The 24,509-nt window shown below is 32.3% G+C and overlaps 1 protein-coding gene across 7 annotated transcripts in view; it reads right to left on the reverse strand.

Annotated features, from left to right (window-relative positions):
- The window catches only part of LOC145285823 (E3 ubiquitin-protein ligase UBR4-like), a 350,597-nt gene that overhangs the window by 203,110 nt on the left and 122,978 nt on the right, over positions 1 to 24,509 (reverse strand). For 6 of the 7 annotated variants that reach the window (XM_080134243.1, XM_080134245.1, XM_080134247.1 and 3 more), the window contains 8 exons: positions 21,219 to 21,267; positions 19,422 to 19,487; positions 17,776 to 17,846; positions 16,674 to 16,821; positions 14,843 to 15,043; positions 10,640 to 10,669; positions 6,691 to 6,861; positions 4,853 to 5,104 (listed from right to left, as the gene is read on the reverse strand). In XM_080134243.1, coding sequence (XP_079990369.1) covers positions 4,853 to 5,104; positions 6,691 to 6,861; positions 10,640 to 10,669; positions 14,843 to 15,043; positions 16,674 to 16,821; positions 17,776 to 17,846; positions 19,422 to 19,487; positions 21,219 to 21,267 — 988 coding nt within the window. The remainder of the gene's footprint in view (positions 1 to 4,852; positions 5,105 to 6,690; positions 6,862 to 10,639; positions 10,670 to 14,842; positions 15,044 to 16,673; positions 16,822 to 17,775; positions 17,847 to 19,421; positions 19,488 to 21,218; positions 21,268 to 24,509) is intronic. The other variant, XM_080134244.1, reaches the window with a different exon arrangement.

Raw genomic sequence — 24,509 nt, forward strand, 5'->3', positions numbered from 1 at the left:
GTGTCCATCACAGATACGTAAATCAGATTTTTCTTTATTTGTGTTGTTTTTATATGGGAGGAACTCTGGACAAGCACACAAGCATCTCTAAAAGAGGCTTCTGTTCATGAAGCAAATGGTTTGTCACGCTAATTTTAAAATGAAATTTTTTTTGTTTTGTCACATTTTTTTTGTTTTGTCACATTTTTAGCTACATTTACACGTTTTCATTGTTGAGCGAACAAATTGGGAATAGGCACATTCTACATACCTAATTATAATGATGTTTCAGTGTATCACAAACTAGCTGAGTTTTGAATATGAAAAACTTAAATATAGTGAAATTCCTTTCAATTTCAACTTGCACTACCTCATTCTTTGCATTATTTTGATAAAATTTGAATGCAGACAAAATTTACTTTTTTTTCTCTTTATAAATATACAATTCTTTAGTGCCATTAATAGTTTTTAGTCAGGTAACATCAAATTAATACTTTCAGAGATGAAAGAGGAGTCACTCATGAAGATAGCGAACTTAATTTAAGATCTTTCACAAAAAATAAAATCCAAGTTAAAAACTTTAATGAATGAAATACTAAATAAATATTTTCCCTATTGTAAAATTGTGTTTTTACATTGTCCAAATCCATTTTTATTTTTTTTACACATAGGAGTAACCACTTATCAAGGCCTCGAGGCCACTCAAAGATAAGGGTTAATGAGTGTACAGTAGTCAATGGGATAATATCGTAATCATTAGTATCGAAAATTTGGTAAATTGGATTACTTAAGGGGACAGTTCATCAAGAATTTGTTTATGTTGGACTTGAAGACTACCAAATTGTAGTCAACATAAAAGTAGGCAAATGGAAGAGAGTTCCACATGCGTGCAGTTCTAAGAAAGAGGCTTTGTTCATGGAATTTATGTTTAGGGACAGATAAAGAGTGGGGGTAAATTATTAATAATGGTTTTAGCTAGATGAGTGTTTTTCGTGAAAGTTTAGCGAGGGGAGAACATAGATTGGAGCTCAGATGAGCACTTGCTATGAAAATAACGATAAAGAAGAGACAGGCTCACAGTCTCTTTTGTGGGAAAGGTTTCAGGGAAGAGAAAAGGGTATCCCCCACTAGGCTATGAAGTCTATTTTGAACCCTGTCAAGGCAGGATAAAATGCTTCTAGCAGCTCCTATCCAGCTGTGGCAACAGTATTCCATCCTTGGATGTACCTCAGATCAGGAGTAAAGATCAAACCCAGAAGCTTGTCAAAACAAAGATCTCCTCAAGACAAGAGCCATTCATTTCAGTAGATCCCAGATGGAGATCAGAGTGTTGATGATGTAAAGATGGAAGCTTGGTTTTAGATGCATTAAAAGTAACCAGCCACCTCTTTCCCCATTCTACCATGTGCTCAAGATCTGATATTTTTACTGATTTATTATTAAAGGCTAAATTTACCTTTAATTTCTAATGTTCTATGAATCATATTAAAAAGAGTCAATACATTAGCTGTTGAAATAAATGAACAGATAAACTTGCATTTTGCATGTATTTTTGTAAATTGTTGTTTTCTTTTTGGGGGGTGGAGGATTTTGTCCGATGTTTAGGCTTGTTTGATCTAATTATTATTGCTTCCATTGTGATCAACTTTTATTCACCACAAAATGATATTCCATTTATATTTGTAGGATTATTTCTACTTGTTTGAAACTTGCACTTTTTAGTTATATACTGTGACATGCACAGCATGGACATATCTAAGAGTATTCTATTTGTTAAATATAATATAATATAAATATAAGTCATACAACATATCTAAGAGTATTCTATTTATTAAATATAATATAATATAAATATAATACAGGGTGTTTCAAAAGTCTTGGGAACATTACAAATGTGTATACCTCATGAACTATTCCAGGTAGAAAAATGAAACTGGTGCCATTTTAAAGCTTGCTTAATCAAGTTTTTGGTCATACTAATGATTTTCGTCTTATCTTTCCAGGTGCAGTAATGGCGTTCTCTAAACAAGACAAGGCATTTTGCGTCCTCCAATTTGCAAAAACTGAATCGTGGACATGTGTTCAGCGTGCATTTCGCAGGAAATTTAAAAAAGAAGCCCCTGAAAGGAAATCCATTGTCAGATGGCATGCTAAATTTGTGAAAGATGGGTGTTTGTGCCCAAGTAAGCGAACAGGTCGCCCTTCAACTTCAGAAGATGCAGTTGAGCAAGTTCGGACAGCCTTTCAGCGGAGACCCCGTAAATCAGTGAGAAGAGCCAGCAGGGAACTTCAGCTTGCTCCAGCAACTGTCTGGCATGTCTTAAGGAAACGACTGCAAATGGTACCTTACAAGCTCAAGTTGGTCCAAAAGTTGAAGGACACTGATAAGCCACTTCGCCGTGACTTTTGCATTGCAATACAAGAGAAGTTGGAAGATAGCGGCTTTGATGACCGGTTTGTTTTTAGCGATGAGGCGACCTTCCATCTGAATGGCAAAGTTAACAAGGATAACACTCGCATATGGGGTACTAAGAATCCTCATGAACTTCTTGAGCACGAGCGAGATTCACCAAAAGTGAATGTGTTTTGTGCAATTTCCAAGAAAGGTGTCTATGGACCGTTCTTCTTTGAAGAGGCAACTATCACTGGTGAATCCTATCTCAACATGCTGGAAGACTGGTTAATGGCTCAGTTGGAAGAAGCAGAATCTGATGACTTCATTTTTCAACAAGATAGTGCACCACCACACTGACAGTTTCTTAACACAAGGCTGCCTGGTAGATGGATTGGGAGATCTGGGCGAGGTGATGACGTTCTCATGCCCTGGCCTTCTAGGTCTCCAGATCTTACCCCGTGTGACTTTTTCCTTTGGGGCTTTGTCAAGCAACAAGTCTATGTGCCGCCCCTTCCAAGAGATATTGACGAACTAAAGGCTCGAGTAACGGCAGTTGTGGGAACCATTGACATCAAGATGCTGGAACGCGTTTGGCAGGAAATGGACTATCAACTAGATGTCTGCCGTGTGACGAATGGTGCTCATATTGAGCAACTTTGAAGATTCCCCACAAAACTTGAAACTTTAACCTTTCCAACGGTACCAATTTCATTTTTCAACTCCTAATAGTTTTTGAGTTATTAAAAATCGTTATGTTCCCAAGACCTTTGAAACACCCAGTATAAGTCATACAACATATCTAAGAGTATTCTATTTGTTAAATATAATATAATATAAATATAATATAAGTCATACAACATATCTAAGAGTATTCTATTTGTTAAATATAAGGACTAACAAAGAATCCTCTCCTCAAATGATCATACAGAATTAGAAGATACTCAATTGTATGATATTGATTCCAAAATATATTTACAGAAATTCCTTAAATAAAGAGAATGCTTCTGGTTCAAATAATTTCAGATTGACAGATTTTTTTTTTTTAACGATTTACAATTTGCTTTCTTTACAAAAATAATTGTTGCTCAGATTTCAGATTTATATATATATATTTCCCCCAAACCTCTGGTTTTGATGGAGGGGAGACTAAAACTTGCTGCTATGGTTTCAAATGATCTAAAATAACAGCCAGGGGAGACTCGATTCCAAATATTTCTCATATTATATCTCCTCTCTTTTGGAAATAGGGTACGATTATGAATATCTCCAGTATCAAATAATCCTTATACAATGTGAAATTTATTTTATGTATTAAAACCAAAGGGAAGATACACCATCAATCAAATTTCTCCTTGTTATTTCAGATCATTTGCAACCAAAGCAGCAAGTTTTAGTCTTCCCTTCATCAAGAGCAGAGGTTTTGGGGAAATATCAGATATTTTGTAATTCATATGCAAAACTAGGAAAACAAATGACTATGATTGAAACATTGGTAAAGGTGCAGTATCTTTCTACCCTCAAAAAAATCCTTTAAAATTACTACTGTTAAAGGTTTTCGAGGGTGCTGAAAACGAAGTTAAAATCCCAGGAAATGAGTAATTTCAATGACATTAATAAATTACAGTTTAAAATTGAATTTAACGTAAAATACCCATTTTATAGCTGAGTGGGTGCTCATTTCACATTAAATTAATATAGAAAAGTGATACCCCCCCCACTTGTTTAAACAATAATGTGTGAACTTAAGGGCAAATGTCACATAGTTCACTACACAATTCAGGTCATTAGCTTTCCAACAAATATTCTTTAGTTAAATTCTGATCAATAGTCACTAAGATATCAAACTTAAAAAATTGCCCAAAAAAGTGGTGTGTGTGTGTGTGTGTGTGTGTGTGTGTGTGTGTGTATATATCTATACTCATAGCCAAATTGAATATTGAAATGTTCATATCTTTGGTTCTATGGGAGGCTTTTTGAAGATTATAATACTATTCTATGATTAAAATTTCATGACATTTGGTAAAAAAATGAACCTGTATTTTCAAACCAATAAAATATACCCAAATTTGCCTACATTTGCATATATATATATATATATATATATATATATATATATATATATATAGAGAGAGAGAGAGAGAGAGAGAGAGAGAGAGAGACTACAAATATATTTTATATATATATATATATATATATACATACATACATACATGTGTGTGTGTGTGGTAGCGAGCCAGCTTTAGTTTTGCAGCTTCTGTTGTCTCCCCTATGGCCTTGCCAGGTCATTAATACATGTAAGACTGACTGCTTTCCAGACGACTCTAAATGTATAACTTTAAATGAACAAAATTGAAAAAAATCTACAATTCAAATCTTCTCACATCAACATGAAAGATGTTTTTAATACTTTTTCCTTTTCTTGAATTCAATGCATAAGAAATACTTGTGCATTAAAATTTTCAATAAACTTATACTTACGGTCAAAGTGAGCTTTTTTTTACTTGAATCTGCTTGCTTAAGGAGGGCTGACAGTTGTAAGATGGTTATTTTTCCTTTCTCATGGCTTACAGCAAGATGCTGCCTCTTTCCATGCGGGGATGCAAGTACACACATGGCGACACGTCTCACCATATGTGCCGTGATCAGCTGGCGGATAGCCTGGCCCTGATCACCACTGTAGTTCATACGGACATTTTCAAATGCCCCCTCTTGAGAGCCAAGGGTAACTGTCTGGAAATTAATAAAAATTAATCAATAAATTTATGGATCTGGTATAACAAATACGTAAAAACTTTTTTTTTTTTTATGACTGATTCGTAAACAACCAATGTTGTATACATGTTTTACTCTGTAAGCCAAAAATTTTTTCTGTTTTTTGATTAGTCATTGAACAAAGTTGAAATATGAAATGTGCGTAACAATTGTTTTCAAATTCAAGCAACCAGAAGTATGGTCATCAGATGTTATAAAAAAAGCCATCAGTTATAAGCTAGAGAGCTGTGAGAACGATGGAAATGTTTGAGGATATTTGTTTCTGTATGAAACTCCTAAATGTTTCAGACATTGGTTGTCTCCTCAGATTGTTGTCCCTCACACCACAAAACTGCCTACACACCCATAAAAGAGTATGCTTTGTGTCTGGTAAACAGCTTATCAAGTGGTTCTTTACGAACTGCTACAAATGGGCCAAGCTGTCACTGGAAACCTATACTTGTAGCAATTGAAATGTGTACAACAGGCATTGCGCCAGAATGAAATAGCACTGGTGAATTGCAAAGCTGTGCTTTTCCTCTATGACAAGCCGTATGTCATGTGAGTGGTCAGGGATACTATACAACAACCTGGATGAGAGACTTTGTGACATCCACCTTATTCAACTGACCTTGTACTATCTAATTACCATCTATTCAACTCCTTGAATTATTATCTTCATGAGAAATCCTTTACTAATGAAGCCTTAATACAGCCCAATGTCACATCATTTGACTAATCATTGATAAAATATGGGCCATGGTTTACATTTTAAATATCGTTAATAAAAACAAAATAAAAAAAGCACAAAAGGGAAATAAATCTGTATATGCCTCAAGGGAGATAAAAATTCTTTTACAAAATTGAAACAAAAGTTTTTATTTACTATCTACATTTACATAAAGTTTTATAAACATTAAATTTTAATAAAACGTTTTATTAAATGAAATAGACAACTTTTGCTCATTGATACTTTTATATTTTTTCTCTTAATTTCTTTGGATATATTTTCTTTTAATATCTCTGTTCAAATTATAAAATTACTAAGTACTTTTCATTTTGCAAAGAATCATCTTCAAGATATTTTCAAATTATTTTAGAAGTTTCTGTATGATTGAAAATATGAGCAAGCAACATTTCAGTTATATAGAAAATGTCAGTAGAGCAAAAAATACAGCCATAATCAGAGAATCATATTAGAGATACAGGTAAAAATTCTAGAAGTTTCTGCCAAACATTCTAAAAGGCTTACTCAAAAATTGGAAATAATTTATGGAGGTGTTGCAGAGGTAAATCAGCTTGTTTCCATGTTGCTGAAGACCGTTGTTAGGAAAAAAAAAGTATGGACAGAATGTGATTTTTTTGTGTTAAGAAATATTTAACATTTTGCTGCTCAACTCCCTACATAAGCCTATAGACAGAATCTCAAATAGTAGCCCTTTATATCCTTTGTGTGTGTGACATGAAAAAGACTTTAAAAAAATTTTTAATTAAAAAATAAAAATTAAAAAACAAAAAAATTTTGAAAAACATATCAAGAATAAAATTAAGTTTTTTTGTTTTACCATAAGTTGGTCAGTTGTTTCAATGGCTTTTGGAAGAGTGTGCAAATCAGTAAGCGCTTTCTGGGCATTTGCAACACTGCCCATCGGGAAGCTGCCTTGATAATTCTCCATTACAGATGGTAACACTGTTTCCAAAAGATCTAATACAGTTTTCACAGTGCTTGAAGTATCCTGTAAACAATGGAAGTAGATTAAAAATTAAATATTTATTATTGAATACTTACTTTGATAGTTTAGTCTATCCTATTATTTCACAGATACAGGGAACCATACTTTTCCTAAAGATATTGATAAAAGTGACACAATTGTCATTGTAGCAGTGTTTACTCTAGTTCAGTTAAGCCAGACTATTCACTAGCCAGCACTATATTCTGAATCATGATGACCTAAGCACAGTGGTCCTTAGATGCCTAACTAATCATGATTCCATTGTTAAAAGCCAATCATCTGTGAACCAAAGAGTTCAGCCAAGTCCTCTTTGATGGTTGTTGTCCAGGTGTGCTACACAAGCAAAGGGGAATCCACCATGGATTAATTATTCCTTTATCAAAAGACATGCAATAGACCTGATAAAACTTTAACACACCACACGCCAGTAGCACTGTTTTACTTGCTTTATTGACCAAAACTGTTAAGTCAGTAAACTAAGCTTTAAATTTAGCCTCTTGAAATTTTAAACCGGTTAATTTCAATTCTGGATTAAGCAACGTTCTATTCATAATAATTATCTATATAATTATAAAACTCAAATAACCTTGTAACAGGTGTTGTAACCCGACATTCGGTTTACAACTTACGGTTGCGCATGCGTACATAAACAAATAATCAACGTGACAATAAAACATTTTCAGCGTCCCAATTGTTTGGGGTTTTTCGCGTTTAAATTAAATGATATATCAAAATTTGAATTTGAATTTAACTTTAAGTATTATGGTATCTGTTCAGTGCACATTTACTTATAAGTGTGGCAAACCACTTATAATTCAATGGGCATAAGTTTTTTTTTTCAACAATAAACAATTATAAACAGGACGATTCATAGAAATTTATCTATATCCTTTTTTCATTTTAATATACTTTCATATAACTGTTTCTGTTATGTCACAAAAAACTATTTTCTTTACGTCACAAGTGTCATGCTCATACATTAATTCCATAGTTAATATACTGACCCAACGGGTCACGGGTAATCTAGTATATCATAAAAATACACACACACACGACAAAAGTCTATATTCCAAATTTTAAGATGTTTATCATTTTACCATTTGTTTAAGTTGACATGCACAATTCTTGACAGCACCTGTTTTATAGTGCAGAATCATTCATGCAATTATTATGTCAATTCTTCACTTTAAAAGAAAATAAAAGCATATAAACACGATTAGAAAATCTGAAAATTGACACAATTATAGACACAATTACATTAATAGTTGCGCTACAAAACAGGTGCTGTCAAGAATTATGCATTTTAATGTACTTAAAGAAATAAACAGTAAGATGATCAACATCTTGAAATCTAAAATATAGACTTTTTGTCATTTATTTTTATATGTTCTACAGTTACATCAAGTTTTATAAATTAAAGGACTGGTATTAATAAAACGTGAAATATAATTGAATAAACATATTTTCCCATATATATATATATATATATATATATCTGTGTGTGTGTGTGTGTGTGTGTGTGTGTGTGTGAATATATATATATATATATATTAGTGTTGGGACGATTATCGGAATTGGAAAAATCGGGATTTTTTTGGGTATCGGAAATTGGAAAAAATCTGTATTTATCTTCCGATGCCAAAACAATTCCTATAATTATTTCTTTTTTTTTTTTTTTATTTGATTTTGTTAAAAACAAAATCTTCTACAGCTGGTAGTAATAATACTAAATATTTATTTATTTCAAATTACCAGTCAAACTAAAATCTACTGACTACTCTCACAAGTGTATTTTCCTGTTTGAGAAAATATCTGCACACTTCACACGTGTTTATACAGTAATCGGAAAAAAATAACTTTACAGTAAATATTTAAAGATTTATAAAGAGTCGGAATCAGGAAAAATATTGGAATCGTCCCATCACTAATATATGTGTGTGTGTGTGTGTGTGTGTGTGTGTGTGTGTGTGTGTGAGTATATATGTGTGTAATTAATTATACATATACACACACATGTACCGAATGAATAAAAGTGAAACTTTATAGCATGTTCCATGATTATATCTAAAGTTGCATCAATCCGAGTCTATCCATTACATCATTCTGCATTGTTGTATAAACCTAAATTTCTTTTGAACATTCCCATAGAAATTATCTGCAAGCTTAACATGTGCTTTTTATGGTAATTGGTAAAAAATAACTATGGTTAAATATTTTGAGATTTATAAAGAATCAGAATCAGTAATTGTATTAGAATCTGAGGAAAAATATTAGAATCGTCTCATCACTAATAATGTATAATTATAATATATACATGCATGTATTGAATCAAGAAAAGTGAATCTGCATAACTTCTTCCCCCATCTGAAGTTGCTTCATTTTGTGTCTATCCATTATATTGCTGCATTGTTCTGCCTTATAAAAACCTAAGCTTCTTTTATATATATATATATATATATATATATATATATATATATATATATTATTTGGATTTTTTTTAAAAATGAGTATGCTTTTCAACAGATTTTATTTTTTTAAATGAACAAATGTCAAGTATTTTTATATCATACATGCATCGTATATTATTTTATCTATCAATTTTCAGTATTTATTTCAACAATGCTCTAGACACAAGTAGAGATAGGTTGTAAGTCATGAAAAAATATGGCAATTAAGCCACAGAATTTTCTGCATTTTATCCTCGTGAGGAATCATTAGGCTATTGCATGGAATTGATATTATGTTTTTATGCATATATATAGCGTTAATTTTGCTAGTTAGCAAACCAGATTCTTTGTTATTCCTGCTCTCATTTTTGGCAGCCAATGATCTCGTGTTTATCAGGCAAAAGTTCATTTGACCTATAGTTGTATATTAAAAATTGACCTACTTCTAACCAGCGTATGCTCAGATAGGTGTGCTATACATACGTGTGTATATATATATATATATATATATATATATGCATATACACACACAATAGGTCGACCAGCATTGCTCAGTTGTAACACACTTAAATATATTTTAATTTATGCAGATTTTGTATTTATTATTATTGAGCTAATTTTCTATTGATTATTATATTGTATCCAATATATAGTAGTGATTTCAAAAGTTTAAAAAATTTTTTAAATGACATGGGTTCCATCAGCTAGAATTGAAATCAAAACAGCTCTCAAACCTTATTTGTTACAATCTGAGCTAAATCCAGATGCATATCAAAACTTTAAAAATTAATACAGTTAAATTTATAAATGTATATTTGCACGTGCATAAAAGATACACATTTAGTTGACTTATGCCTGCCAAGTTCCAACTTTTTCTCCGACTAAAACTCCAATAAAATTTGTTCCATAGCTGCAAATATCCCATAATATATAAAGTTCCAAGTTTGTAGAACCAAAGTTGACAGTAGTTTGGTAGCAACCATTCTGCACACACCCAATCACTTTTATGATATATATATATATATATATATAAATAAAACAATCCATCAGAACACTAAGATTTTGATATGGTAAAGGGAGTATTTTAAGTTATGTACCCATTTTTTGTAAGTCAATTTTGAAAAAAATCTTTACTTTGATTCCAGGCATGCCTTAAACTACAATGAAATGTTTCAATGTAAAATGTCAATTGAATTTTTTTTTTTACATAGGCATAACCACTTATCAAGGCCCAGAGACCACTCGAGGATAAGGGTTATTTGCCTAATACTTAAAAAAGAACAATATAAATGTATGACAAGATTAAAATAAAACAAAAAAAGTTTAATACACACCAAACACTTTAGCATCAGTTCTCGATAATTCTATAAAATAGGGGGAAAAAAAAGAGAACTTTAAGTCATCGAAATTTCCAAGTACTTGTATAAATTATGCAAACAACTTAAATAACTTTAGCATGAACAAGTATCTTATGCCAAGTTTTTTCAAAAATTTTTTTAATTTATTTCATCTCTGAATATTTCTACATGGAAAATTCATAAAACATTTAATTCTCACAAGATTGTTTTTTTTTTAATCTACATATATTTATTTCTAACAAAAAGATAGATACTTGTGGCATTTATCATTTTGAAAAAAAAAAAATTAAAAACATAAAAATTACTTTGTATCATTAGAACTATTCGGTCTTGATTTTTATTAACTTCAACTGATGAAACTTCTCACCATTAGATTAGTTTTATTGAATTCTTGAATGGATTTTTTTTTCCTAACATGGTAGTCACCACTTATCAAGGCCTGAAAGCCACTTGGGGATAAGGGTTATTGCGTGTACAGTAATCAATGGGATAGTATCGTAATAATCGTTAGTATTGGAGATTTGATAAAGTGTCTTACTTAAGGGGGCAGTTCATCAGGAATTTGTTTATGTTGGACTTGAAGACGTCCAAGTTGAAGTCGGGAGGGAAACAGGCAAACGGAAGAGAGTTCCACAAGCATGCACTTCTAAGAAAGAAGCTTTGTTCATGGAATCTACATTTTGATTTTGGCACAGATAAAGAGTGGGGAAAATTAGTGACAGTGGTTTCAGTTAGACGGGTGTTTATCATGAAAGATTGGCGAGGGGGGACTACAGATTGGAGCTCAAACGAGCACTTGCCATGGAATTTCAAATGAAACTTTTTATTTATTCCATCCTCTCGTTCCATTAGCCATGCCTGTATAGAAATCTTAACTAATGCATAACTTTTGTATCGCCCCGCACTGCTGATTGAACCTTCAACCTACTGAAGACAGTCATTTAGAACTGATTATTACTTAACACTTATCTGTGGAGTCATGGGTCGTTGATGAAAACAGTAGTCCGAATAATCCAAATAACTCAAATTAGCAATCGTTATGGAAAAAAAAACAAAAAAAACCATTACTTGTTTTTCATGCTGTCTCAAATTTAGAATAAATAATTTACTAACACATTGTTTTATTTCAGGGATGAACGGCATTGTCTGCATTGCTTATTTTAATCCAAAAATGTTTTTGTAAAAATATACAGGTGCACAATGGTAATGTGTTACAGATAGTAGGAACGTGGGTTTTAAAATTTTGCTTATATATATATATATATAAATAAATAAATAAATATAAATGGAAATTCTGAATTAAATTATGTAAACTTACAACAAAATTTATTTTTGTTTTATTATTGCTCTATCTCGCATATTAAGCTTTCTTTATCTGCTTAGGATCATCTTATAAATATTGATACCAATATCTATTTGAACTTTATGTTCGCAGTATTATACAATCTGTAATCCTACAACATTTTAGTATTTCATTTAAATGATACATATAATCATTATAATTGCAGTAATTTCACACAGAAATCACATTCAGGACTGTAGTAGACAGTTGAAACATTTTCAAAGAAAGTTTGCCTCCCACTTCCTACTCAATTATTCTATTTATTTTTAACCAAATATATATATATATATATATATATATATATATACACACATTAAAATTGAGTATTTTTTGTAATTGTCAAACATAAAGTAGTAATAAATAAGCATCACCATCAGTTTAATGTTTTGCAGAAAACAAAGCTAATTTTGGTAAGTATGATGTATATAGTTTGTAAATAAATGTTGCTCATTTCTATCAATGCTTGATTACTGTAACATTTCTCAGTTTTGACAAAAATGTATTCTATTAATACAAAAAATAATTTAACAAAAACAATATTTATTGGTAATAAATTTTTGTTTCATATTAATCACTAAAATAATAAAATCTTTTAGATTTATCTCTGCTTATGTTATTATTTAGAGTGAAAAAGTATATTATCAACAAAATTACCCCCTCCTCCTCTTAAGTGTTAGGAAGTATAAAAAAAGAGGAAATAACTATCAGCAGATCAAAGGTATAAGAAGTTGTTCACCAAGGCACATAAAAGAAAGCTGAGAATAGGATTGTTAATCAAGGTGTGGCAATGATTGAGACGAAGGATGGCAATATGTTTAGACTTAGTTTATTGGCAATTTTAGGAGTAGTAATGTATTTTACAACGGTTTACAGACAGTAATGGGTTTACGACAGTCAGTCAAGGAGGGTTTGCAGTTTGAGACAGTTGAACGCAAGTTGTAGCTTGGAACAGATTGAGATGAGCTGACATGAACTGATGAACATGGTCTCGGCAAACAATAAAGGTGTAGAAATTAGTGTACAGAGGGTCAATGGTGTCACAAACACAACCAGAGTGCAGCTAATATTTGCAAAACGTAAGAGAGTTCATGTTTTTTTGCTTCTTTGGAGTTGTTTTACATTCTTATACTTGTGAACCCATGCACACCCCTTTGGCAGCCGTCAATGTGAGAGACAAGGGTACAGCCAGATAAGAATATGAAGCAAACCACGAAAAAAGCATTGGGAGTCAGCAGTTATTAAGCAGGAGAAGTGTGTGGTTCTATCACAAAAATAACAAATTTTAACCATTTTCTTTTTATCAAATTTAAAAACCTTTAAATTGACAGCTACAACTCATTACAATAAAAATATGAAACCATGTCACTGCCCATGTTACAAATCTCATAACGCAATGATGTCCATCCTGGTTGGATCGAGAAGCCTTCTCCCTTGGCCTGTATGACATTGCAAAACATGACGGCCCATGCATGGTGGTCTTGAGCAAAATGGCTAACCAATTGCAATTCTACTGTCAAAGTTTAGGTACTCAGCTGTTCCCAAAAAGACTTGCACCGCTCAGAGAGAAGTAGGGAGGATTACATCAAGTATCAATTGATTACGTAAATTGATGTCTTAATTATAAATTATAATGATTAAGAAATGATACATTATTCACACAGTTGACTTTGTCTAATTTCTTTTATAGATTTGAAATGATAAAATATTCAAGAAAATAAGCATAAATTCACATATTGATTTTATTAAATAATTTCATAAAATTGTTTTATTTTAATATGAAACTAATTTTGTTCATCATAAATATGAAAAGGAAAGCATTTAAAAATTAAAGGAAGAAAAAACTAATCTTCTTATCTACTTTCTTATTGAATTAGAATTAAAAGTAAACGTTATAATGGAAAGAAACTGCAGAGAACTGATGTCAAGCAACTAACAAAGGATCTATCTGGTTTAACGGAGGATAGAGTGAAAATGGTGCAAGGGATTCAGGAAGATCAATGACACTACCACAACTAAATGCCGAAGTTATTATTCATTTATATGCTTACCATGATGAATTACATCAATATGTTACAATAGATATCATTTTTCATTAGAAAAATATATAACTACAACTACTTTCAAGATTTGTTTCTGAGGTAGGAAGGCAAAGAGGACTTATCTTCCATGTAAAAAATATTTTAAAAATGCATATCAGTTCAGTTACTGTTTAATTTATATTTACATTTGTTGATAAAATTTTAGCATTCCAGCGTATATTTCGAGACATTTCATTCTTGTATCACTTACCCCCTTTTCTACACAGTGATAGATGATTTCGTGTCCCTGACAAAACATCTTCCGACAGATTATGTATCATAATATATAATATTACTATCATAATAAGCATAATAATGACTAATAATAGTAATAATTCTTCTAAGAATGCGATAAATTTCTTCAGTTAAAATATCTGTTGGAAGATGTTTCGTCAGGGACGCCAAATCATCTATCACTGTGTAGAAAAGGGGGTAAGTAATGCAAGAATAAAATGTCATGAGAAATATTCCGAAATGCTAAAATTTTTATTTCTAATCTGGTTGAAATTTAAATACAAACTTAGAAACTCATTACAAAAATCTATCCAGAGATCTTTTTTTTTTCGAAATTTTATTAAATGTAAACTTATTTTATTCAATTTATTCATTTAACAGGATTTAAAGTGAACTAAAAATTTATTAGAAATAAAAAAGTCTCATAAATGTTTGCAAATAATTTGAATTACAAAAGAAAATCTCCAGTTAGTCCTTGTAAAAATCTGTTTTAAATTTTATCAAAAAGATCTGAAAAATTCTCACCTCAATTTGTTTGCACAAAAATTCACATGACTTTGATGCTTGTTCCGATATTTTTCCAGTTTCAGTTTTGTCTGAAGGTCCAGGTGATGACATCTTCCTACGAAGTGAGCTTGGAAGTGTAGTTTCCACAGAGAATGGTGATGGACTAGAATTTGTACCACTGATGTCCAGTCCACTCTGAGGAGTTCGTTTCACTAATGCCTGAACAAAACAAACAATTGTAAAGCAAGTCATCCAGAGACACACATTTCATCTTTTCAAGATTCATCAGAATTAACCCCAAAATTCAAAACTTGAACCTTTGTCACTACTAACCATCATAGTCCAAACCTACCTTTTGAGCCAACTTACCTGTTGCTGAGATGGGAGAAATATATTACTTTTAAACAAATCTTTGCATTCATTTATTTACATTTTGATATTGATAAGCTTTTAATTATTTACAAAAAATCTTGATAATACTTTGTCTGGTTAGAAGTATTGTTAAAATGGAAACATTTTTTGTTAAACAGCAGTGTGAGTATAAGCGCTTTATGAAAATAATTCTTGATTTTGTCTTCATACTTGATCTGATAACCAATTACACATGCTTCTAATATTTAAATTATTTCTTTCTTACTCTGATACTATGCAGCATACTTGAACCAAACAATTTGTTCTGACACCTGTAATTTTATACAGTATTTTAGAAGGCTTCACATTTTAAAATAGTTTTGGTTTAAAAGGTCCCAAATAAATAAGACAACATGGAGGAAGTTAAGAGGATTTACAGAAAATATAAATGTAATGCCAGAGATTGCTTCTGGATTCCTCATTGTGACTATTATGACCATTATCACCATTCAAAATGGTTAGGAAGAGTCCATATAGTGATGTAATAGGGTAGATTACCATAATTACTGACATAAAAAAATACAAAAAGAAAAAAATTAAAAAAGCACAAAAATTTTATACTTTTTTTTTTTTTTTTTTAATATTTCAAAGGCTTTCCTACATATGATTCCAAATGATTTACATATAATTATTTCTTCTTGGTAAGTAACTAAATTTTTATATATAAATTACTATCTGCACATAACTCGACTGGGAGATTTATCTTTGTTTTAGTTTATTTATTTATTTTATTTAATTATTTTTTTCAACAAAGTTAAATTTAATTATTACAGTATCGTTTAGGCATTACATTATTAATTGAACAACATTGTTAATATTTTTAATTTAGACTTATAAAGTCATTAGATATACACAGCTTCTAAAAACTTTCAATCTTCTGATACTTTCATTGCATGATGATTTGCTAATAATTTTAAAGCTAGAAATAACATTTTATTCAACAGTTTAAATGTATCCAAATCTTTTTCAAATTTTAAAGAGTTACAAAGTAATTCACTCTATTTTTATTGTTTCTTTCGACTATTAATAAAAGATTAAAATAACGTGTTTAAAAAACATGAATTTAATTTCCTAATTTTTTAATAGGATTTTAAAAACTTTATATTACTATTTCAATAAATAAAATAATTTCTGATAGCTATAAGAAAACAGACAAAGTGTCCATATAAGTTTAATATGAATTCTAGTTAGAAATTAAATGAAAATCAGATAACAAAGTAAACATTTTAATTGAAATATTGGATATTAATCTGGTTGAAGAAATGATTTTTTTTTTAAACTGAGATTTAATATTTTCTTAAATTAAAAGTTATTTATAAATATTAAAATACTGGCAACCAATTTTAACTTTTATAAAAAATTTTCTGAAATAAGATATCAAAAGAGTCATTTTGGTATTATGATTCTAATATTTTCCAAGACTCAAACATATTCTTACCTGACAACTACCATCTTCTTTTGCACCGCAATCACAGAAGAATGAGCCAAACTTGGCATATGATAAATCATGGTCTTTGTGGCAGACTTTGGCACAAATGGTACATACACCAACTCCATCAACCATTTTACACGTATGGCAATGATACCTGAGGAAAAGAGTACAAACAATACATATTAATGCATCTATAATGTTATAATTCTTGTCTGTTTGTTCACAAACTATTCCTAGATTATGTAAATGTATTAATGATATATATTCTGAAACTACAATACTCAAAGTACTAGTATAACTATGTTCAAGTTTGACATTGAAAATTTTTTTTAAATAGAAAATGAATTTATCTTAATTAAAAAGAAAAAAAATTATTTAAAAAAAAAATCAAGCTTTAACAATGTTTGAACAGTAGATTCTGGGGGTAAAAAAAAAACAGTAAAGTAGCAATCCTTTTAATTGTAAAAAATTTTTTAAAGGTTTTGAAATATATATAAACATTATGAATGAGATACAAAGTGTCATCAAGCAAAAAACTAATAACAAAAAAACAAAATTAATGAAACAAATTGTTAATATAGCTTTATAGGTGAAACCTTTTGAACATAATTATATTATAAACAAAAACGAATGCATAATATAGTCCAGGATGTTCTTCAATCTTCGTAGTATGTTCACTTTATTGTCAGAATCCGCTGGTCATACTTCTGCAGAGTGGTGATGTGACAACCACAATTTCCATCTTCCTATCTGCTGTTAGAAATATTTTATACTCAATAACTGCCATTGCAAACATTAATAAAGCAATATCACAAACGCATACATTTTATAAATCTTCTTACAGTTATATAAACAGCACAGTTAAAAGTTAAAAAATCTCTTTACAGTTATATATACAGCAGAGTTAAAAGTTAAAAAATCTCTTTACAGTTATATAAACAGCACAGTTAAAAGTTAAAAAATCTCTTTGCAGTTATATATACAGCAGAGTTACAGTTAAAAAATATTTGTGGATCCATCCTCTTCCATAATCTCATCAACCCTTTTGACCTTGATAAGTGGTGGCTTATCATTAAAAAAAATTATATTAAAATTATTCTACACTTACCAATGCTGGTTCATAAATTCTTTCTGTGTGATGGTGAAAGTACATAATTTATTATTTAAAGATTCTTCATCCTGAAGAAAAAATAAAAAGACAAAAAAAGAGACAAGGTTTATAAAAAATGTAAATATTGCAATTTAACAACAAATACAATATTAAAAACAATCTTATTCATAGTATAGGGTGGAACGGTAAAATTGTTGCCCTAAAGAAAACAACATTACAGCTTTATTTTAAAACTTATTGAAAAAAATTAATGTAACTTGATTATGTAGTAGAGCTGTAGACATCTATTCAATGTAGCCGCCTTCAACCTCAATCATTGCCTCAATACGGGTCAGGAACTTGGAGCATGCCTTTTCCACAAGCGCCGGCAGGAACTTGGCAAATACTCAGTAGATGGCAGCCCTCAGGCTGACTTTGGTGTTGTGGGAGGTCATGTTGGTGATGTTCTTGATGTATAACAAAGTAGTCTAGCAGGTTCAGGTTGGGGAAAGGAGGGGAGCAATGAGAGAAAGATACAAAGTTGTAGCACTCCTTTTTTTGCATTTTACCATTAGATTTTCATCATGTTTGTATATTTGTGGGATTTAAGATCGTTCACACCTATCGCTTTTCCATTTGTTTTTGTGATAACTAAACTTTTGCATTTATAGATATAAACCCAAAGAAAACATGGGAGGAAGTGATACATATGCAAGTAGTGTGAATGGAACGGATGTGACTGACAGATAAACATCATTCATCTTAAGATATACATAATGAGCCAATTTAAAATAAAATATTAATTCAGATATCACATGTTGATTAATGCACATACACGCATGACAGTCGATAGCCAAAACGCACTGAGCGATGGGGGTGAACCTGTCAAAACTGAGGTCGCCAGAGGTGAATAGATCAAGTAATTGACCCCCACAGCTGTCGGGGTCAAAACACCTGCTAGGAAACAGGTCATATATATATATATATATATATATATATATATATACACACACACACACACAAGAAGGGAAGCACAAGCCAGTAGTCAGAAAGCAACATTAGACGAGTCCGCTGTTGAATCCGCCCACTTTTGCTTCCCCCACTTTGTCCACAGCTTGGGAGCGTGCAACAGAGTCAAGAAATAAAATAATGTATTAATAACAAACAAATTTATGTTGAGAATAGTTTTTTGGCTGACGAGAAACTACCAGCATTCACCACAGCTACACCACACAAATGCTTACAGCTGAAATACTTATTTCAGATTTGGAACTTTAAAAGCATCAATTAGAATTAAGCATATTTTTAATTTGATTTTTTTTTTTTTTTTTTTACAGCACACTTTTTTTTTCTTTTCCAGAAACTATCATCTGAATCTGAAATGGCAGATCATAACAAATGGCTTACGACTGCAAAGCTACTAGAACCAGGTTTTACATACAGTACTTGGTATTCCCAAATAGTCACCCATGCTTACCTTTGATCATCTTACAGAACTGGTGTGTGAATATGATTATTGCCACATAGTTTTTTATACGAGTTTAAAACTCCTTATGAAATCCCACAATCTAGTTCAAGTCTATTATATTTTTAAACTAGTACAAGAGATTATTATAAAAATTGAATAAATTTGTAAAATGTTGCTATAATAAGAGAATACTAACTGAATCTTCGGCAGCTGAATCATCATCATCAGCTGCTAGTTCATCTGCCCAATCACTATCCAAGTCCTAGAAATAAAGAAAATAACAAAACAATAAGCAAATTTTTTCTTTTTAATAAAAGAAATTAATTTATTAAATGAAAATGTTATTCCAAACTATCAAAGGAAAACTAATTTTTTTTTTTAATAAAATTATGAAACAAAAAATAAATTTACAATAATAAAAACTTAAAAAGCTTTCTTTTTAAATATGTACACATGATGTGCTTTCTATAAATTTCCAGACATTTTTTGTATGAGCACTTTTATTGATAGTACACACTATAACCACTAGTTCATTTAAAACAAATTTCCTCCAGCTGTAATGCACTTGTTGTACCATTCCAACATCTTCTGGAAGGCCCCACAAAAGTGCTCTTGTGTGAGCGTGTCAATGACCTTCAACACTGTCTCTTTCTTCTTAATTGTCTCATAACAGCCCCTAAGGTTTTCCTTGAGCTTAGGGAATAACCAAAAGTCATAGGGAGCAAGGTCTAGACTATAGGGAGGGTGAGGAACTGTCTTGATGCCCATCTCGGTCAAATAGTCTGTGACAAGAGTGGAGTTGTGAACTGGTGCATTGTCCTGGTGGAAATACCACTGCCAGATTTGAAGAGTATTGGCCTCTTTCGACGGAATCTCTTCTTGAACTCTCTTAAAACCTCAACATAGTATTCCTTGTTGATTGTCTGTCCAATGAGAATCCAGTACATGTAGATCATGCCCATGCCGTAAAAAAAAAAAAAGAAAAAAAAAAAGGATCATCTAAAGTTTCTGGGTGGATTTGCTATATCTGGCCTTCTTGGGTCTGAGAGAGCCAGCATGCTTCCACTGGGAATCTGTCTCTTGGTCTCTGGGTCATAAAAGTAAATCCAGCTTTTATCGCAGATCACCAGAACGTCAGCAACTGCATAATCTTAATTCAGCTTATCTCCCTGCTGTGATAATGTCTTTCTTTCTGATCTTCTGAGTACCCTGAGACAAACTTCATGCAAATCTTCTGCATCTTCAGTTCCTCACGAATAATTGTATGTACAGTTCCCTGACATTAAACCGTGCACTTAATGTCTCTATAGACACACAACAGTCTTTATCCATGAAATTCTTTATTTGGCCAATCAACTTTGGTGTTTTGACTTCCTTACTCCTATCACACCTCTAATCCCTTACAGACTCCCTGCCTTCCTTGAATCTCTTTTGCCACTTGAAAAACTAAGGCTTGATTCATGCAAGATGGTCTAAAAGCAGTCTGAAGCATTCCATATGTATCTACAGCATTTTTTCAAACTTTAAAACAGAATTTTATTGCATATCATTTTTTTAAAGTGTCCTCACATCCAGATTGCATTTCTGAAATTCATAAACTGTGAAAATCAGGCTTTAGTAGGGTGTATTCTAATTTTTGCTGTAGTCGTTCATTTGAGCCTGAAATCATAAAAATTGGTCAGTCATCTTATAAGATGTATAGCAATACCAGTCTGAATTTTCAAGAATCTACAACAATTTTAAATGCCTGTACCAAAAAGTCTGGAAACTTAAGGCACCTTGTGTGTGTATGTATATATATATATATATATTATTCAAATCGACAAAACATATTGCTAAAAGTAGAAACTGTTTTAGAATGTTTTAATTTTTTTAACTGGAAAAAACATTTACTGAACACAAATCAATCTTTACCCTAGGGTAAAAAAAAAAAAAAATAAAATAAAAATAATAAATTTTTTTTTTTTTTTTTTTTTTTTTTTACTGTACTCACCTGAGCTGTTGTGGGTTCATGATCAAGTGGCGGAGATGTTGCACCACCTCTACAACAGGGAAATAAAATCATTTAATTATAAAACATTTTATGTGAAAATAAAGACAAATAAATATAGGTTCATAATCAAAATAATAAAAACAAGAAAAATATAAAGCCTAAATAGTCTTAATTAAACAGTCTGTTCAGTTAATATTTGTTACACATGTTATTAAATATTTATTAATTTATATCTATGTCCAAAGATCATTTGCTTTTTATAAAACCGAGTTGAAAATACTGCTAAGTCATCCTTCTGGTTTTTCTTATATTTTTTTATAAGAAAAATATTTTATATCAGATCTTATCGTGACAAGATGATGCTCAATATTGTAGATAGAGTATTATTATAAGAAATACTGAAATGACGAAAAAAATTCAATTGGATACTTTATAAATTTATTAAATCCTTAAAGAATAAAAAAAAAATCTGACATTTAATATATGGATTTAATTTAATAAAAACACTTTTCATAAAAAGGAACGAACCAATAAAATGGATAGCATTAATCTGAAATTTTTAAAGATGTATTTAAAAAGAAAAAAAATGGTACTTTTTAATCAAGACATTCAAAAATGAAAATATCTAAAAAAAAAAAGGTTATATTGTATGTATCCGTCTTGGGCTGAAGATCTCAAAAATTTTATTTACTTTGATCGAGTATTTTTTTTTACAGCGGAAAAACATGTTCTTATGAGAGTGCGTTGAAGTCAGACATTATGGAATTTTTTGAACATGCCACAGGGAGATAACTCCATATAAAGCGCCGACACTCCCTCCCCATCTTTAATTCTAGCTTTTCTTTCTAACAAGTCCGATAGCCTTTAGTCACGTGCTCTCGTGTAATGAATGAATGCATGTATGTAGGATTGACATGAAATTCTTAAAAATAAACTAAAATGACTGAAAAATGGGCTGAAATGATTTAAATAAATAAAAAGTAAATGACTTAGAATGACTTTAATGAACTTAAGGATGAATTGAATGACCTTAAGAATGACTTGAATGCTTAAAAAATAACTGGAATCCTTCAAAAACAACTTGAATGATCTAGAGAATGACTTGAATGGCTTTGAGACTGACTGGTTGTAAAGTGGGTGATCATTTTACATTAAATTAATACGGAAAAGTGATCCCCAATTTATATCACAATAAGTACAGCATGTAGTAAGAACAGATACTACACTTTGAGATATTAAATCTTTTATTCATGTTAAAAATACAGTGAAAATCAACAATGAACAAAAAACTTAGCCACATGGCCAACTCAAAAGAGGGGATTGTGAGGGTCGTTGGTCATCCTTGTCACTCCAGAACTAAACAAAATCAAAAGTTTCTCCCAGCTAGTATCTTCTTTCACCATAATACCGCATTCACCCTTTCATTGGGGGGACGACCTACTAAACTCCCAATTTTTAAAACATTTTTTATTGACATGTAAAAACAAAAAAGATAATAAAATGGTACAATAATTCATTTGTGTCGAGGGTGGGGGAAGAAAAAACAAAAGGTGATTAGTAGGACCCTCCCAACCCCATCTAGTTGATAGACTGCTTGTTCCACTAGGTTTGTAAAAGGAACCTCGCTTCTGCAGGTCAGTCTCTAAGTGGGGATACTCTTTAGATGCGAGTGAATGGAGAAAAGAAAATTTTGTGGGTAAGGAATGGGGGTTAGTTTGTATTTCTTTTTCTCCAAGATGGGTGAAATTTAGAGGAAGGGGTGAAAACAAAAATTGCAAGTAGGAGGGGGTGGGTATCTTGGAGGCTTCCTAATCGGGGAGGGATGGAACACACACTCAGCTAGCTAAGAGGCTACTTGTTTAATTTTACTTTACGGAACTGCACGTTTCCACACCTAGGCAGAGAACACGTATTCAAATTTGGCTCCTCTTCGTACACACAGATTTGCTACATGTATCCATCTTCTGTCAAATGCTGCGCGATGCCGACTTCTTCTATCACATCTGATCTTCACCCGTAGTTGATGTTTAAAGAAAGCGATCAGATCCTGATCAGAACCCCCCCCCCGACCTTGCAGACGCGATGTCCAAATCATCATTCTTGCCACAGCCAGGATCGTAACGTAGACCATTTGTCTTTCCCGGTCCCACGGCAGCCTCACGTTGTCCACAACATTGGATAGAGTAATTGGGCGAGGATGCTCAGGATCGATGCAAGCCGTCACTTCGCTGACATACGACCAGTACCGGCGGAGTTCGCGGCAATCGAAGAAAGCGTGATCAGTCGTTTTTACGGCCGTTGTCCCACAACGGGGACAATCAGGCGACTCCAAAAACCCGGAACTGCATTGTACGTTGTTGAGTGGAAGTGCATTTCGGGCCAATCGCCAGGTCAGAGAGAACTCTGAATTATTCAGATGACTCGAACCTGGTGCCCAGCTCCACACGGAGCGGATCTCACTCTGCTGCCAACCCAAACACACGCATAGCGGGTCATCGGCGGCCCCCTTCACTAGATCTCTGTGGAGTTCTCTACGGGTACCAGTCATAAGGTCGCTGGACCTTGGTAGTCATTTTAGCACGGCTCAGCACTTTCATGTAGGCAGATTCTCCCCACGGCCTGTGACAGCTCTCGATAGAAGGGTCGAGAACAAGGTCTGGGAAGGCGGCAGTAACCACGGGGTGCCACAGTTGGTTATCTTGCATATAATGGCTCAGGAAGGCCAGCCTCTCAATGACACTTCAATCCGGCATTCCCAAGCCTCCCTCACACAGACGTTGAATACAGACCTGTCTGCTCACCCAGTGTCTTCCTCTGTCCCAAAGAAGCGAGGACAAGAGTTCGACAAGAGCTGTTAGGTGTTGTGCAGGCAGGAGAAGTACGGCCAGTCGGTAAAGGATGAGAGGAAAGATGTAAATGGCGCACGCCTCAGCTCTACCCTTTAAGGAAAGTTTCCTAGGAAGCCATGAATGGACTCCAGCCTCCACCTTATACCGTACCTCCAACCAATTTTTGTCAAGCTGGAGACCCGGTCCGAACCACACGCCGAGGATCCAAACCGGGCCATCTGTCCAGCTGACACTTTGATCTGCACCGAAAAGCTTAAAAAACTAAGAACACCATCTATTAACAACAGATCTTTTATCTTAACCAAAAAGGCCAAGCACAAAAGTGTTACGGACAGACCCACCGATGGAGTGACTTATAGAGTCGCTTGCACGCGACTAAAAATCGAACCTTTTGCTCAGTATCATAAATTGTTTTTTCGCTGTAAAAAAAAAAAAAAAAAAA

Source organism: Euprymna scolopes, chromosome 10 (genome assembly GCF_053919585.1).
Source record: "Euprymna scolopes isolate OS-2025 chromosome 10, ASM5391958v1, whole genome shotgun sequence".
NCBI lineage: Eukaryota > Metazoa > Mollusca > Cephalopoda > Sepiida > Sepiolidae > Euprymna > Euprymna scolopes.